The following is a 19184-nucleotide window of genomic DNA, read 5'->3' on the forward strand; positions in this document are numbered from 1 at the left end:
GGGAATCGAACCCACGTCCCTGGTGCTGAGAAGCAACAGTGCTAACCGCTGTGCCAACATACTGCCCAATAATAGGAACCCAATGATATTGAGAATCTTTCATGAATGGAAATGGGTGAAAAATGGAAAAAGTATAGTTAGATCCCTGAGCCGTGTAGTGACAATATGTAACCCAAAAGATCTGTAATTCTTTCCTCCATTGCTAACCCAAACTACCATTTCTCTCATGGTTATCTCAACTGCTTCTGAAATTAAAATGAATTAAGCAGGGCTGTTGTCTGATACAACAACCAACTCTCAACACCTTGCAATCTGACCTGGTTGCACACAAACGGCAAGGACAATAATTATCACTGTTTGAAAGGTTACTGTAGACATCACCAGTTGCACTTGCACCGGAGAACAGCTGATTACATTGCTCTGGGTTCCCCCTTCCATGGCTCCACTGCACCAGTTTAAACAAACCCAGATTCCAGATCATGAGCTGATGAAAAAAAAGGGTCAACAATATTGCTGTGAGGACAAGGTAACCAGTTTTACCACTGTAAACACAAGGTGCTGGTACAATGCTCACAGTTAGCCTCTAAAATCTGTGGAGACTGGTTCCCCAATCTTGACACAATAATGGGAAGATACACAAAACTCTGTTACCTCTATCTTAACTTGCACCAAGTTCCAATTGCCCATAATCTTTGTGCTCACTGGCTCCAAGTCTGGCAATGGCTTGATTTAAAAACATTGATCCTCACTTTCAAATCTCTCCATAGCTTAGTCCCTCCCATCTTCTCTAGCCCTATAACTCGCCAAAGTCTCATTGCAACTACAATCCTGGTCTCTTCTGCACCACTGATTTTCATTGCTCCATCACTGTTTATCAGCGATCAAGATTCTGGACCCTCACTAAACTTCCACACATCTCTGTCCCCTTTAAAATGCATCTAATCATTTAGGAAAACTGAATATAATCAAACCTAGTCAGCATGGTTTTATGAAAGGTAAATTTGCTCCAATTTTTTGAGGATGTAACATGGAGAGTAGATAGAGGAGAACCTGTAGATGTAGTGTATTTAGACTTCCAAAAGGCATTTGCCACGGTGCTGCACAAGAGGCAGGTGCAAAAAGTAAAAGCCCATGGAATTGGAGGAAGTGTGTTAGCACGGATTGAAAATTAGCTGTCACACAGAAAACAGAGAGTTGGAATAAATGGATCCTTTTCAGACTGGAAAGATGTAATTTGTGGAGTACTGCAGGGATCAGTTCTTGGCCTGCAATTGTTCACTATTTACAGTAATGACCTGAAGGAAGGAACAGAATGTAAGGTTTCCAAATGTGCCATGATACGAAGATAGGTGGAAGGGCATGCTGTGAGGAGGATATTGTGATTCTGCAGCGGGATAGAGATAGATTGGGTGAAAACCTGCCCAATGGAGTTTAATGTGGGGAAGTGTGAGGTTATGCACTTTGGTAGGAGGAAGCAAAAAGCAGATTATCTGAATGGAGCGAGAGTGCAGGTGAGTGGAGTACAGAGGAATCTGGGTGTTCGAGTGCAGGAATCACAAAAAGCTAGTAGACAGGTCCAACAAGTAGTTAAGAAGTAAACTGCATTTTGGCCTTTATTGCAAAAGGGTTGGAATTTAAAATATGGAAGTCTTTTTTTGCAATTGTACAGGGTGTTGGAGAGGCCTCACCTTGAACATGCGTCCAGTTTTGGTCCTCTTAGCTAAAAATAAACAGTAAAATTGGAGGCAGTACAAAGGAGATTCACCAGACTAATTCATGGGATGAGAAGATGGTCCTACCAAGAGTGACTAAATAGTCTGGGTCTGTATTCTTTGGAGCTTAGGAGAGTGAGGGGTAATCTTACTCAAACTTATAAGATCCTGAGGGGGCTTGACAGGGTAGATGGTGAAATGTTTTTACTAGTGGGAGAGGCTGGAATTTTCTGCTCCTAAGGCTAGAGGAGGCTGGATTATTAGAAGTATTTAAAGTGGAGGTGGATAAATATTTGATACATTGAGGAATAAAGGGCTGGGGGAAATGGCACAGAAAAGGAGTTGAGTCTGACATAGATCAGCCATGATCATATTGAATGGTGGGGTAGGCTTGTTCCAGGTGGTCTACTCCTGCTTCTGTTTCTTGTGTTGTGCTGAAAATATAGCACTTTGATCAAACTTTCGGTCACTTGTCCTAGTACATCATGCGGTTCAGCGTCAAATTCTATTTGAAACGCTTCTGTGAACTAGCTTGGCACATTTTATTACATTAAATGTTGCATCAATATTAGTACAGTAGCTTGGTGGACGAGTAATCCTGAGGTCTGGACTGATGATCTACAGAAACAAGTTTCAATCCCACCACCATAGCTTGGAATTTAAATTCAGTTCATGAAACACATCTGCAATAAAAAACTAGCATCACTAATGGTGATCATGAAACTACTGGATTGTCAGAAAAAGCTATTCTGGCTCCATTGTTCTTTTGGGAAAGGAAATCTGCTGTCTTTATCTGATCCTGCCACACTCCCAGCCATGTTTTCACTCTGAACTGCTCTCCATGTGGCCTAACATGCCACTCAGCTGTTTTCAAGAAGGCTCACCACCACTTCTTCAAGGGATATTAGAGGTGGACAATAAATGACTTTGCCAGAGACACACATGTCCTGCAGCACGGTGGCACAGTGGTTAGCACTGCTGCCTCACAGTACCTGGGATCTGGGTTCAATTCTGGCCTTGGGTGAACTTGCAGAGTCTGCACGTTCTCCCTGTGTCTGCATAGATTTCCTCTGGATGCTCCGGTTTCTTCTCGCAGATTAGGTGTACTGGCCACGCTCAATTTCTTCTTAGTGTCCCAAGATGTTTAGGTTAGGGGGATTAGCAGAGTAAATATAGGAATGGGGGAACTGGGGAATGGGTCTGAGAAAAGTAAAGTTTATTTATTAGTCACAAGTAGGCTTACATTAACACTGCAAATAAGTTATTGTGAAAATCTTCCAGTTGCCACACTCCGGCGCTTGTTTGAGGGAGGATATAGCATGGCCAATTCATCTAACCAGCACATCTTCAGACTGTGGGAGGAATCCAGAGCACCTGGAAGAAACCCATGCAGACACGGGGAGAATGTGCAAACTCTGCACAGACAACGGCCCAAACTGGGAATTGAACCCAGATCCCTGGTGCTTTGAGGCAACAGTGCTATCCACCATGCTACTGTACCACTCCAGGGGTGCTCTGTCGGAGAATTTGGGCTGAACGGCCTCCTTCTGCACAGTAGGGGTTCTATGATTAGAATGAAGGTTGTTGTTGATCAACCCTGAAGGCTATGCTGCAAAAGGTGAATGAAAGTGCCATACTGTTGCTGGACAGGGAGGGAAGATTCCCAATCTTAATCCTCTGAGCTTTCTAGGCTCAACCTCAGAGCGCCTGAAGCTGCCTCAGCCGTTCAGACCTTTACAGCAGCATGCACATGTTGGTGAAGGCACTGTATAATCCCTTGTAGTTACAATCAGCCACATATGTCAGCTTACCGGAAGAGAGACAGAGAGATTGAGCAGTACACAATCACTGGGATCTTTTCAAGTGTTGGTTCATTTGCTCAATGATTTACAGGAATGAAAAAATGCACCAACCACTAATTATTTACTCTACATTCAAAACCTGAACATCACACACTGTCACTTCGAGCGGCTGTGCAGCAACTCCAAAACCTGGGATGCTGTAGGAACCAAATAGCAAAACCTTCACGAACTGGCCCTCCAATTTCAACACCCGTTTGACAATCTCAGTAACCTTGTTATTGAAATAGTATCTGTGCTCAGATAGTCCTTTGATAGTCAGGACATAACATTTCTTTTGCCAACATGCTGAAATTGTTTTTGTAATGATTATGAAATCTAGTAATCCCCAACTGATGACTGACATCGAGTATTAATCTCTTGTCAGCGCAGGTTTTTAACTTGCAACACATCATTTTTCTCATTATTTACATATTAAACTGCTCTGATCCAGGCTACCTGGGGTGTTTTCTTTCCACCTTCAACCAAGCAGTTTGCCTGAGACAATCATTGCTCAGCTTCTGTGAGGTGTGTGAACATGTGTCTACCTGCCTTCAGTTTCTATCTCAGGAAGTATTTCCTCCTCCATCCTCCCGTGCATTGATTCTATCTACACTTTCCACTGCCTCGGAAAAGCAGCCAGCATGATCAAGGACCCCACGCACCCTGCACATTCTCTCTTCCATCTTCTTCCACTGGGACAAAGATACAGAGGTCTGAGGTCACGCACCAATTGATTCAAGAACAGCTACTTCCCTGCTGCTGTCAGACTTTTGAATGGACCTATCTCGCATTAAGTTGATCTTTCCCTACACCCTGGCTATGACTGTAACACTACATTCTGCACTCTCTCTTTTCCTTTTCTATGAACGGTATGCTTTGTCTGTATAACGCACAAGAAACAATACTTTTCACTGTATACTAATACATGTGACAATAATCAAATCAAATCAAAAAAAGGAACATTTTTAGCAAAGCTTGACACAATGAGATTTAAGATTGAATGGCCAGAAGCAGGAGATGTGAGGAGTGTCTGAAAGGAGGAGAGACAGCAAAGTTTAGGGAAGGAATTCTGCAGCTCCAGGTTGCAAATAGTGGAACAATTACAGTCAAGAATGCTGAAAAGGCCAGAAGTGACATGTGACAATAATAAATCAAATCAAATTCTTTGCCATGCTCCCCAGTGGTTCAACTGGCAATTCTGCTGTGTGGACAGTTATGGATGTACCCTGCCTCCTATCATTCCAAGATGCAGCATGCTACACACGGAACCTTTGGAGGCTTTTTTTTGGGAGGGAAGTGGGTAGGTAGTTTAGATCATTCGGTACAAAACAATCTTCAGCCAAGTAGGACAGTGACTGGCTGGAATGCAGACTTCTTCATGAAGAATCAACTAAGTGACTGATCAATAATTTGTGAAGAGGCGGATGCCAAGTAGCTGAGAGATTAAGTCCTGTTAAATATCACTACTCCTGGCATTTCTCACCAGCGACAATACAATTATGGATGTGTGAATACATCACTCTGTGTTGCTATCACATGTTCTACAGCTTACGTTAGTTACCACTAACTAAAGTGTGCAAATATAAAAACGTTCTCTCAACGCAGATAAGAATTGAAACCGGTAACTGGAGATTTCTGGTCTTACTTTAATTTCACTGGTGGCACTCAATAAATAGAAATTCGCACTCAGGAATCAAACATAACCAGAGTACATCTTCCGTTAGACACAGTTCTGCATGCAAATTTGGTCTTCCTAAAGCTGATCTGTGGGATTCTGCAGAAACTAATACAGATCCACTTATTCCAACACAGAACTGAGCCATTCTAATGAAATGTTCCATTGATGGAATCAAACATAATTCTCTGCCCTTGCTTTTGCTTCTATTTCAATAGTTTCTGTCTCACTGCACCACATACACAGTATCAGCTGTACACCTGAACGGCAGGCCCAATCCCTCCTTCGCCGACCTGGCCCAGATTGAGAAGTTCTTCAGTTGAGTGGAGTAACATAGCCCCCCCACTCCTGCAGCCCTTTATAGCCTCACATCCAACAGCTTTCACCTGCCTGCTGCATGGACCACTGTCACTCACACTCATAATTTAGTAGTCTGTACATGGCAACGCAAACAGGTCAAGGCATCTCAGAAGATGGACGTAAACTATGACAATGTGAAATATCACACACACTTACCCTTCTGCAAATATTCCTACACAAGTCGAAACTATTAAAGATAAAAACACTTGATATCATTGCGCTAACTAACTGCAGTAGCCTGTACAGCACTTGGTCTAAAGATCCCCGCAACTTGTACCTAATGCACATATCCAGGATGCAGCAGCCAATTGGTTATAGATCTTGACTAGCAACTGAGGTCAGGAGTTCAAATCCCACTGTATTAAGTTACGAATCTGAATCCAATCAATCTGGTAAGTTCAAAACACAACTGGTTCATCAAGAAAGGAGGAACTGCCATGCTTGATTGACTTGTGACTCCGGCTCTACACAATGTGATGCACTCCTAATACTCACAGAAAATTTTAGGGTGGGTGTTAAACATTGCACCGTGTTGCCTACGACTCAAAGTAAAATATAAAACAGCATTTCAACCTGTCCTTTATTCAAGTAAAAAGCAATTTGTGGATTTTAAAAAAAAAGATTGCATCTATAGGGTTATTAGCTGCATGACATGCTTGGTTTTAATTACTTCCTGCAATGTGTGCAGCACTGGTGAGGCGAGGGGCGGCACAGTGGTTAACACAGCACCAAGGACCCAGGTTCAATTCTGGCCTCGGATCACTGTCTGTATGGAGCTTGCATGTTCTCCCTGTGTCTGTGTGGGTTTCATCTGGATGCTCCTGTTTCCTGCCACAGTCCAAAGATATGTAGGTTAGGTGAATTTGCCATGCTAAATTGACCCTCGTGTCTGGGGGATTAGCAGGGTAAATATGTGGGGTTAGGAGAATAGGGCCTGGGTGGGATTGTGGTTGGTGCAGACTTGATGGGCCAAATGGCCTCCTTCTGCACTGTAGGGATTCTATAATTTATTGCCCACCTATAATTGGCGCCTTCTTGGACCACTGTAATCCATGTGGCGTCAGCACACAATGCTTGTTAGGAAGGGAGTTCCAGAATTTTAATCCAGTGACAGTGAAAGAATGGCGATATGGTGCCAAATCAAGATGGTGATGTGGAAGAAATCTGCAATTGTTGGAGACCCTTATGTCTGTTGCCCTTGTCCTTCTAGGTGGTAGAGTTAGTCAGTTTGCTAGGTGCCGGAGGGTGCCTGCAGTGCAGAAACCCTGAAATATAAAAATCTACAACCTTGCTGCTGTAGGAGCTCAGCACAGCACAGTCATGAAAACAATTTACAATAGCATGGCGTTTCATCAGGTAGTTTAGAAATAAGGAGAGACTATAGATATTGCTGGCCTAGGCAAAAATGCTGCCAATGACACTTTTTGCTCTTAATCTGTGTAGGCTGCATTATGAACTTTTGTCATGATATCCTTACACTAAAACATAAAGCGATGAATGAATTTAATGACTCCATTTCCAAATGTAATATTCTGCTTCTTATGGAATCTTCAAGCTTTACCAGTACACAGGTACCATGGCAACAGTTTCTTTACCTGGCTGTGCCTGAAATCTATTTCAGGGTTTTTGAGATAATAGTTTCCCTGCAATGTAAACCACCAGTTATAGGAGAGGTTTCCATTTTAGATCAGACTGAAAACACTGATGTACAGAAATAAATTTAGTTCAGTTTCATGACATTAAAATTGAACTTACAGATAACATCTTACGTGATACAGTGATTGCACACCCCATTCTAAGCAGTGTATCACTTACTTCAACTAGACTCGCCACATAAACACAGTGGCTACAAAAGCAGGTCAGAAGCTAGGGATACTGTGGCAAGTAGCTCACCTCCTGACACCCCAAAGCCTGTCCACTATCTACAAGGCACAAGTCAGAAGTGTGATGGAATACTCCCCAATTGCCTGGATGGGTGCAGCTCCAACAACACAGGAAGCTCGACACCATCCAGAACAAAGCAGCCCCGCTTGATTGGCACCACATCTACAAATCCACTCCCTCCACCAACGACACAGTGCGTACCATCTACAAGGTGCACTGCAGCAATTCACCAAACATCCTTAGATAGCAGCTTCCAAACCTACAAAAAGAGCAGCAGATACATGGGAACACCACCTGCAAGCTCCTGTTCAAGCCACTCACTAGCCTGGCTTGGAAATACATCACTGTCCTTTCGCAGTCGCTGGGTCAAAACCCTGGAACTCCCTTCCTAACGGCATTGTGAGTCAACCCACAGCATGTGGACAATGATTCAAGAAGGCAGCTCATCACCACCTTTTCAATGGCAACAAGTGATAAAGGCTGGCCAGCCAGTGATGCCCATGTCCCATAAATGAATAAAAGAAAACACACTGCGTATTAAGTTGTGCACCAGTACCTTGTACACTGTACACTGAAGCACATCAAGCAGCTTGGGAAATAATTCCTACTTTCACTTTAAATATTCCACACTATTTCAATTCAAAGCAAGCAACCGAGCTGACTGAGAGCTCTGTCACTGCTGATCTGTAATCAACCACAACAGCCGACTTTCCCCTTCCCCACTCTCCATTCCAACCTCTTAGATCATAGAAGCCTACAGTGCAGAAAGAGGCCCTTCGGCCCATTGAGTCTGTAACGCGCAAATAAGTGCGGCATGCAGGAATGGGACGGCCGTAGTTATGGGGGATTTCAATCTGCATATTGATTGGTCGACCCATGTTGGACGCGGGGGGCTCGAGGAAGAGTTCTTGGAATGCTGCCGGGATAGTTTCCTCGAACAGTGTGTGTTGGAGCTGACGAGGGAGCGAGCTATCTTGGATCTGGTGCTATGTAATGAGGCGGGTAGAATTAGGGACCTTGTGGTGAAGGATCCTCTTGGGGAGAGTGATCATTGTATGGTGGAGTTTCTGGTGCAGATGGAGGAGGAGAAAGTGGGTTCCCGGACACGCGTCCTTTGTTTGAATAGAGGGGAGTACGGTAGGATGAGAGAAGAATTGGCGAATGTGGACTGGGGGAGTGCGTTGGAGGGTCTGCTGAGGAGCAGTGGAGGATCTTTAAGGAGATCTTTCTTGGTGCTCAGCAGAAATTTATTCCGATGGTCAAAAAGGATAGTAGGAGGAGAGGTAATAAGCCGTGGATAACGAAGGAGGTGAAGGAAAGTGTTAAACTAAAAGCGGAGGAATTTAGAGTAGCTAAGAGTAGTGGGCGAGTAGAGGATTGTGAGAGTTTAAATGTCAACAAGGATTGACAAAGAAGTTGATAAAGAAGGGTAGGAGAAACTATGAAGCTGGGCTAGCGCTTAATATAAAAAAGGATAGCAAGAGTTTTTATAAATATATAAAAAGAGGCTGGCTAGGGTGAATGTTGGTCCTTTAGAGGATGAGAAAGGGGACCTAGTGGTAGGGGATGGGGATATGGCTAAGGTATTGAATAACTTTTTTGTTTCTGTCTTCACGGAGGAGGACGTGAATAATTTGCCGGGTGTTAGCGATGGAAAGGTAGTAGGACTGGAGGGTCTTAATGACATTACTGTTACTAGAGAGGCGGTGCTCGACAGACTGGAGGGGCTGATTGTGGACAAGTCCCCAGGACCGGATGGAATGCATCCGAGGGTTCTGAAAGAAATGGCGGAGGTGATAGTGGATGCCTTGGTGGTTATTTTCCAGACATCGCTGGATTCTGGGGAAGTGCCGGATGATTGGAAAACGGCTAATGTTACGCCGTTGTTTAAGAAGGGTGCCAGGCAAAAGGCGGGGAATTATAGGCCGGTTAGTTTAACGTCTGTGGTAGGTAAAATGTTAGAATCTGTCATTAAGGGGGAAATTGCGAGGCATCTTGAAGGGAATTGCTTGATAGAGCAGACGCAGCACGGTTTCATTAAAGGGAAGTTGTGTCTGACAAATTTACTGGAGTTCTATGAGGATGTGTCTAGGGCGGTGGATAGAGGAGAGCCGGTGGATGTGGTCTTTCTTGATTTTCAGAAGGCGTTTGACAAAGTACCTCACAAGAGGTTATTGCAGAAGGTCGAGGGACATGGAGTTGGGGGTAGGGTGTTAGCGTGGATAGAGGATTGGTTGTCAAATAGGAGGCAGAGAGTGGGGGTCAACGGGTGCTATTCGGATTGGCGGATGGTGACTAGTGGAGTGCCCCAGGGGTCGGTGCTGGGGCCTCGGCTTTTTACCATTTATATAGATGATCTGGAGGAGGGAACCGAGTGTAGGGTGTCGAAATTTGCTGATGACACCAAGACTGGGGGAACGGCAAATTGTGCGGAGGGTGTGGAGAGTCTGCAGAAGGATCTAGATAGGCTGGGCGAATGGGCCAGGAAATGGCAAATGGAATTTAATGTTGGCAAGTGTGAGGTGGTCCACTTTGGTAGGAAGAATGGTAGGAAGGACTATTACTTACGGGGCGAAAAACTGCAGCAGGCGATGGTGCAGAGGGACCTCGGGGTCCTTGTGCATGAGTCGCAAAAACCCAGCCTGCAGGTGCAGCAGGTGGTCAGGAAGGCGAATGGGATGCTGGCCTTCATAGCGAGGGGGATTGAATATAAAAGTAGGGAGGTCTTGCTGCAGCTGTATAGGGCATTGGTGAGGCCGCAGCTGGAGTACTGTGTGCAGTTTTGGGCGCCGCACCTGCGCAAAGATATTTTGGCCTTGGAGGGAGTGCAGAGGAGGTTTACTAGGCTGATACCGGAGTTGAGGGGGTTGAGCTATGAGGAGGCGCTGAATAAACTGGGCTTGTACTCATTAGAGTTTAGAAAAATGAGGGGAGATCTCATTGAGACGTATAAGATGATGAATGGGATGGATAGGATAGAGGTGGAGAGACTCTTCCCGCTCAAAAAAGACAGTAGGACTAGGGGGCACAGCCTCAAGATAAAAGGGGGGCGGTTTAGAACGGAGTTGAGGAGGAACTTCTTCACTCAAAGGGTGGTGAATCTCTGGAATTCTCTGCCCGTTGAAGTGGTGGAGGCTGCCTCGCTAAATATTTTTAAGACGCAGGTTGATGGGTTTTTGATAAGAGAGGGGATTAAGGGTTATGGGGAGAAAGCGGGAAAGTGGAACTGAGCAGCGACAGATCAGCCATGATCTTATTGAATGGCGGGGCAGGCTCGAAGGGCTAGATGGCCTACTTCTGCTCCTATTTCTTATGTTCTTATGTTCACTCAGGACCTATCCCCATATCCCTATATATTACACTCACTAATGCCTCTAACCTACGCATCCCTAGACGCTAAGGAGCAATCTCTTGGCATGGCCAATCGACCTAACCCACATATCTTTGGACTGTGGGAGGAAACTGGAGTACCCAGAGGAAACCCATGCAGACACGAGGAGAACGTGCAAACTGCTCACAGACAGTGACCCGAGCCAGGAATTGAACCCAGGACCCTGAAGCTGTGAAACAGCAGTGCTAACCACTGTACTACCATGCCGCCCTTTCCTTCCCTTCAGATCAGGAACTCACTCTATGCAAATCACAGCACGTACCGCACAACCCACTACTCCACTTGGCGTCAGTAAGTAAACCAGTTCTGCTGACTGTTACTTTGCACAATGAACCCAAAATGTTTTATCTGCACAGAAAGGATTAACCATAGTAGTTTGCAGTTCGAAGGAACACCAGGACGTGGCCAACCTTTGTCAAGGCACAGCACAATTGCCTGCACATTCCTATACCGCTGCCTTACAAAGGAACAGAAATAGGCCATTTATCTCAAGTCTGTTCTGCCATACAGTTAGATCATGGCTGGTTTGTATATTAATACCTTAGTTCCATATCCCTTAATACCCTATCAATTTCAGTTTCAAAATTTTTTAATTGATTTAAATTTAAATAGTATCTGGATGAGTACTGGGCACGCCATAACATTCAAGGTTATGGGTCAAGTGCTGGCAAGTGGGATTAGGTGGGCAAGTCAGGCTCTTTCATGTATCAGTGCAGACCTGATGGGCTGAAGAACCTCTTCTGCATTGTAGGATTCTATGATTCTGATTGAAGCCGGGATTATCTGGGTCCCTACTCCTCACAGGTAAATCTCTCTAAGGCCAGAAACTCCGACATGAGGGCCATTATGGGATTTGCGCTGAGGAGATCTCAGAGTGAGATCTTTCCCATGGACAACGTAATCAGGTTCACACCTAGCGAGGGCATGAACCTCATTACCGTCAACTTGAATATGCTTAAATGGCATGACGCCTTCCCTTTTGGGTTCGCTGTATGTTCACCCTGCCGGCGTGTCACCACGCCAGCAGGAATCACTACTGGTTTTCAAAAACAGAACCCAGGTGTGATCACCACGCCAGGGGTTTAGAGGACAGTGTAGCCCCCAGTTGGAGAGGGAAACGACTGGCTCCTCTGATGCCCCGATGAGGAATGGGAGTCTTTAACTTCAATTTGAGATCGGAGTGCCCCGGCTTCTGTGGAGCCAGCATTGCTGTTATCTTTAGGCCCCACCTCTCAGGAATGATGGAACTAAACATGTCCCCCTGCTTTTTTTGACAAGTTGTCAAAAGATCTGGAGAAAAACCAGGCTCTTTGGGGAGGAGCACTCTGGTTTTCGGTCAGAACCTGACACTTTGCCTTTTTGGGAAAAATTCGCTCCTTAGTCTCAATAGCTGCTTTTGATAGAGTTCAGATATCCACTACCTTTGGGTAAAAGTGCATCCTAATTTTAGAGTTATGCTCCCTTGATATGACTCCCGCCAGTGGAATGTTTCTCCCTCTCACTCTCTAACCTATCAAAAAACTTTTAATCATCTTAAACACCTCAACTTGATCATCTCTTAACTTTCTGTACTGAAGAGTACAAACCTTGTCTATGCAATCTGTCCTCATAACCCTTTAACCCTTCTAACCTTGTTCTTTCTGGATTTACAAATCAAATACTGAACTAACAATGAGCAGTTGAAAGTGCCTGGCGGGGTCTCCCGTCGGATGTCCTCATATTCCTCGTAGATTCCCCTTTTCTGAACAGTGTTGACGTGGTCCAACAGTTCTTCCACCGTCATTCCTTCCAATCCTGGCACATGTACGGACACTTCGTCCCGTGGGAAGCTGGTGATGAGCTCGTCCAGCGAGTCACTGTGCCCATTTGGTGAGGTTAAAAACTGTTTGTTCCAGCTGGAATGGTCCAGTTTCAGTGTCCCACCTAAATGCTCTGGCAGGCAGTCCCTGGGCAGGTATTGCTTTAACTCGTACGTCTTCACCATTTGCACCTGCAACATACAAACAAAAGACAGTCAATCAAGTCCTCCTAGATTATAGGAGTGCATTTGGAAGAATATGTTTTATTCATTGTACGAGATGTCCTTGTGTAACATGCATAACATCTGCAGACCAGAAGAAGTTAAAATTTGCTGTATGAGAAGAGCTTTCAATGAGACCTCTTAGCTCTCCTGGCCAACCTTAATATTGCTAGTTTTTCATATAAGAGTTCGATTAATACTCCTTAAAGAGTATTTATAATATCTGTCCCTCTCACTGGGGAATACAATCTTCTGATCTTCAAATAGAACACAATTTCTAGAAACCACTGTCAAAGCTGATTTCAGACTCCATCATCCACAATAATTTGCTTTTACCCAAAGGTCATCTGGACTCGAAACATCAGCTCTTTTCTCTCCTTACAAATGCTGCCAGACTGTTGAGATTATCCAGTACTTTCTCTTTGGGTTCTAGAAAACATTGGCAGTTTCTGCACAAAATAAATACCGCACTTCTGATGCTATAATCAACAGCTTTCAAATTTGAGATAGTGCAGATAACTAAAGATATTGCTTTTTGGTGAGCGTACAAGACTGCCTGCTTTATTTGAGGATGCTTTCAGTGATGGGGTCCAAACCAGCTGCAGAAACAGTTGCCAGACAGCAGTTCCCTTGGGACATTGTTAATGGTGTTCATAATCGGATTTGTGCACAAGCCACAGGTAGATCTTAGTTCAAGACTATTAAAATGATTGAAGAGGGGTTCAGTAACTCAACAAATGGGTGTGTGCATGCTTGTGGTGACTAAGATACCCAAGCTGCCTCCTCTGGTTAAAGGATCTGCTAACTCTCAGTGTCAAAGATAATGAATAATGGTCATTTGGCCAAGGTTGTCAGAGGATGATCCAAGCCTATAGGGTCAGACCTCAAATGGGGAGCAAGTAACTTCCGGGTGGATGAGATGGAGGAATGACTGCCCAATCCCTAAAATGGGATCCTAATCTCAGACGTGCTCCCCAGTGAGAGGAAAATAAATCAGAGAACAACCTGCCCTCAGGCCGGATGGAAGAGTGGAGAAACAGCACAGAGCGAAGTAGAGGTTACATTTTCCCAATAGCTACTGCATTTGCAGACCCACCCAGCACCTGTTTCTGTATGATGACCTGATTCTTACAGGAGCTCCTCCTGTCACGTTCTTGTTAAGGTGGAGTGACAACTCTATTACATAGATGTGAATTTCCCAAGAGCCAAACTTCCTTGGGTTCAGAGAACAGAGAGAAAAGTTATGAAAAAATAAATAGCTCTCTGACAGGAACCAGCAGCACAGGACAGATACAGAAAATGCTGGAAAATCTCAGCAGGTCTGACAGCATCTATGGGAGAGAACAGACGTTGAGTCGAGATGACCCTTCATCAGAACTGGCCAAGGGTCATCTAGACTTGAAATGTTGGCTCCATTCTCTCTCCACACTGACGCTGTCAGACCTACTGAGATTTCCCAGCATCTCCTGTTTCAGATTCCAGCAGCCGCAGTATTTTGCTTTTAGCACCGGACAGTAAATGGGAAGAGCAGCATTCAGTGCTTCAGATCTGTGCCGGACTGTCACAAAGTGAGGCTGATTGGAATGCAGTCCTACAGACATCAGGATATCAGTGGTTGCATCAGTGGCCAAATGTCCACACAGCTGACAGCCTGTACAGAATCACTTTCTCACAGGACTTACTATCAGACAACAAAATGACCTCCACTAAATCCACTCAGCCAGTCAACCATGTGAAGATGCTCATCTTGTGACACAAAACAACACCGTGACACATGGATTCAGAGTATGGATCTGGCTGTATGTCAACTCTTACCCTCTAATGAAACCGATGGATGTTACATGTAAAGAAAAATTGCATACTACTGTACTCAGCACAGAAACCTTCTGACAAATAGTGTCAGACCTGAAACTTTCACTGCTCTTGTTCCCACCGATACTGCCTGCTTAGATGACTAGCTCCTTCTGTTTTTGTTTCTAATTCTCAACACCTGCAATTACTTTGCTTTTTGTCTTCTCTTTGGTAACAGCACTATGCTGGAAAATCTCAAGTGAACATCTCAAGTGTGCAAGTCCGCAAGATGTGCTGACTAGGTGCACCGTACTAAACCACCATATGGCATTTAGAATTTTATTGAAATAACAGGAAAAATGTGTTTTTATCAAATATACAATTTCTCTCACTTCCTGTTATGTACCCAGCAGAGATATAAACCAAATGATGCTACTTTCTGTAGCAAAAACATAATTATCTACTAGAATGAGGGTAAGACCCTAACCTACACCCAAAATTCCACTAGACAGAAGACAACTCTGGGAAACCTGCAAGTTGAGAACTCTGATCTAAATTTGAAAACTTTAGTCCCAGGGGGCAACGCAAAGAAAGAAAGGAAGCCTTGTATTTAAATAGCACTTTTCACAAGCAACGGTCATCTCAAAGTACTTTACAGCCAATTAAGTACTTTGGAAGCGTAGTCGCTGATGTAACACAGGAAATGCAACAGCCAATATACGCACAGCAAACTCTCACAAACAGCAATGTGATAATGCTATTTCTGTAATGTTGATCAAGAGATAAATATTGGCCAGGGCAATTCTGCCGGTCTTGGGTTAATTGAATGGTTATAACACAGAAGGAGGCCATTCAACCCATCATGTCTGTGCTGGCTCTTTGCAATAGAAAATCACCTCATCCCACTCCCCTGACTTTTCCCCATATCCCTGCAAATCTTCTCTCTTCAATGAATTATCCAATTCCCTTTCGAGAGCCAGGATTTGATCTGCTGCCATCAAACTGTCAAAGCCAGAGCCTAACCACTTGCTGTGTAAAAAAAGACTTTCCTCATGTCACCTTTGGTTCTTTTGCCAATGACCTTGAATCAGCGTGTTCTTGTTCTTAACCCTTTTGGGAACATTTTCTTCTAACCTACCCTGTCAAGGCCTCTCATAATATTGAGCAGCTCTACCAAATCCCTTCTTTGTTAAGGGGCACTGCCCCAGCTTCTCCAATGTGTCCATGCGACTGAAATTCCTCATCCCTGGAGCCACTCTCGTGAACCTTTTTATGCTTCCTAAAATATCGTGTCCAGGACTTCAGCTGAGGCTGAATTTGTGTTAAAACAAACAAGAAAGAAAGTAACAGCACAGGAACAGGCCCTTCGACCCTCCAAGCCTGCACCGACTGAACTAAAACCCCCTGGCCCTTCCGGGCACTTCTATTCCCATCCTATTCATATATTTGTCAAGACGCTCCTTAAAAGTCACGAATGCCCCTTAGAAGTCACAAAAGTCACTGTGTTTTATACAGGTTAACATAACTTTCTTGCTTTTGAACCCTATTCCCCAATTTATGATGCCTGGATCCCGTATATCTTATTATCTGGTTTCTCAACCTGCCCTGCCAAATTCAATTATCTATCCACAAATGACCCCATGTTCCTCTGCTTCTGCGCCCTCTAGAAATGTACTCTTCATTTTGTATTACCAAATCTTATTCTTCCTACCAAAATGAATCACTTCACACTTCCACCAACTATGTCCTTTCGAAGTTCTACACCATCCTCCTCAAGCTCAAAACACTTTCAAGTTTTGTGTTAACTTGCAAACTTTGAAATGGTGCCTTTTACACCCTTGTCTCAGGAAAACATCAACCCCCGGGGAACCCCCACTGTATACCTGAAAAACAACTGCTCACTGCTACTCTGTTCCTGCCATTCAACTAATTTCATATTCATGCTGCTGCTGACCCTCTTGTTCCATGGGCTCTAACTTTGTCCACTAATCTGTTTACACATCACTTGATCAGTAGCTTTTGAAAGTCCATAGACACAGCATCAACCACTTCTGTTACCTCATCAAAAAACTTAATCAACTTAACTAAACACTACTTGCCTGTAGCAAATCCATACTGGTTTTGTGAAATAAATTGCCCAAATGACTGTTAATTTTGTCCTGAATTGTCACTTTTATTTGACAAAAACCAATTTCATCCCAACAGCCAAACTCGACAAAAAGGATGAACGTTCAAAGTTTTAAGGGTACCAATCAAAAGGAAACACACTGTCTGTCCTGCCCTTTCACTGATCTCAAGCAAATACACATTGTGATCCAAATCCATCACGATACAAGAGCTCATCGTGGTGGGGGATATGAGGGGACAGGCTAACTAACAGGAAACAGAATCAGGATAATAGATGAGTCATTTTCAGGTTGGCAAACTGTAACTAGTGAAGTGCCACAGGGATCAGTGCACAGGCTTTAACTACTTGCAATCTATAATGTCTTGGATGAAGGGAAGAACTGTACTGGGGACAATTTGGCTGACAATACAATGAGGGGCAAGAAAACAAGGACACAAGTGTGTGCAAAGGAATATAGATACTTAAAATGGCAAAAAATTGGCACATGGAACATCATGGGGAAAAATATGAGTTTCCACTTTGCCAGGAAGAACAGTCAAGTAGAATGTTATTTGAATGGAGAGATACTGCAGAGTTTTGCGGTACAAAGGGGTCTGGGTGTCCTAGTACACGAATAACAAAAAGTTGATTTGATTTGCTTGATTATTATTGTCACGTGTTAGTGTACAGCAAAAAGTATTGTTTCTTGCACACTATACAGATGTGAGGCTCACTGGCCTGGCCTTTCCCTGCAGCCCTTTTTAAACATTTGCCACTCTCCAATCTTCAGGCACCTCACCCATGACCATCAATGATTCAAATATCTCAGCATGCAGGTATAGCAGGAATTCAGAAGGCAAATGGAATGTTGATCATTATTGCATGTATAAAAGTATGGAGCATTGAAGTAGGGAAGTTTGGCTATACCTGTACAGGATCCTGGTGAGGCCACACCTAGAATACTGTATACAGTTTTAGACTTCTTATTTAAGGAGTGATATACTTGCATTGGAAGCAGTTCAGCGAAGATTCACTTGGCTGATTTCTGGCCTGAAAGGGTTATCTTATGAGATACAGTTGAGCAGGTTGGGCCTATGGTCATTTGAGTTTGGAAGAATGAGGTGATCCTATTGAAACATAACAGATCCCGAGGGGCAGGAAAGGTTGCATTGATTCCAGGGTAGATTCCAGTTAGCTGGAACTTTCCAGCTGTTCACTTTGGTCCCTCCAATGGTACATCTTGCTCTGGGTTTCCCGGTGGCAAGGGGTGGAGTCAATGGGAAATCCCATTGACAACAACAGAACCATAAGATCCACATCCAGCCATTAGTGCACCATCTCCCACAGTAAGAAACACTGTGGGGAGGTCAGAGAATTCTGCCGATTGAGAGGGTGTATCCTGTGAGGTAATCTAGAAGTAGGGAGCACGGTTTAAAATAAAGTGGTCTCCAATTTAAGACTACGATGAGGAGAAATGTCTTCTCTCAGAGGGTTGTTAGTCTTCGGAATTCTCTTCTCCAGACAACAATGGAGGCTGGGTTATTGAATACATTCAAGATTGGGTTAGATCTTTGATCAACAAGGGTGTTAACAGGTATGGGAGGCAGGCAGGAAAATGGGATTAAGGCCACAAGCTAATCAGCCACAATATGTGCCTGTTTCTTATGATCTTGTTATCTGGTTAACCATTCTTGACTGACTTAAGAATGCCTACCAAAAGGCATGGTTAGATTTTTACCACTGTAACCTATCACATCTCATTCTATCTTTTGCAAGAACTCACTGTCGCTAATCTATTTCTATTTTAAGGCATTTCAATCTTAGCTTCCCCACTTTGCTCAATGGAACAGAAACTGACTTCCTGCAATTTATCATGTCCAGTGATTCACAGGCATCCCATCTGAATGCTGCTAAGTCATTTCAGTCCTTTCGGAAGGACAGATTCTGGAGCCACAGAAATCACAGGTAATCATTCCATCCCGTCTATACCAGTTCTTTATGCGAGTGATGCAACATTAGTTCCATCCCTCTCTCTTCCTCTGCACCAAATATTGATCAATTTTCCTTTAAAAGAAGCAACAGTCTCTGCCTCAAACACACTGTAATGACTTCAATCAGGCCATTGAGGTTGGTCTGATTAAGGAGTCAACTGATGAGCTAATCAGGGAGTCTTTCCCTTGTATTTTACTGGGAGGGTTGGTTCCTCTGACACTCCCGAAGGTAAACTGCTGACTGATAACACTCTGTGTACTGCTGATGGAATTGTAAATAAAGAGATTTTGGAGAAGGGACATCTGCCTCCGATGACTTACGACACACACCCTGTGGTAATCATTCCATACTCCAACAAGCCCCAGTGTTAAGGAATATCGTCCATACTAAACAGTTACACTAAAGACATGT

At 44.0% G+C, this 19184-nt stretch overlaps 1 protein-coding gene across 1 annotated transcript in view; it reads right to left on the minus strand.

The window, feature by feature from the left end:
* Positions 1 to 19184, minus strand: part of ptpn9a (protein tyrosine phosphatase non-receptor type 9a) — a 194066-nt gene that overhangs the window by 56171 nt on the left and 118711 nt on the right. The window contains exon 7 of the mRNA XM_080216288.1: positions 12534 to 12853. Coding sequence (XP_080072414.1) covers positions 12534 to 12853 — 320 coding nt within the window. The remainder of the gene's footprint in view (positions 1 to 12533; positions 12854 to 19184) is intronic.

Source organism: Carcharhinus amblyrhynchos, chromosome 32 (genome assembly GCF_965287045.1).
Source record: "Carcharhinus amblyrhynchos chromosome 32, sCarAmb.v2.hapA, whole genome shotgun sequence".
NCBI classification, from domain to species: Eukaryota; Metazoa; Chordata; class Chondrichthyes; order Carcharhiniformes; family Carcharhinidae; genus Carcharhinus; species Carcharhinus amblyrhynchos.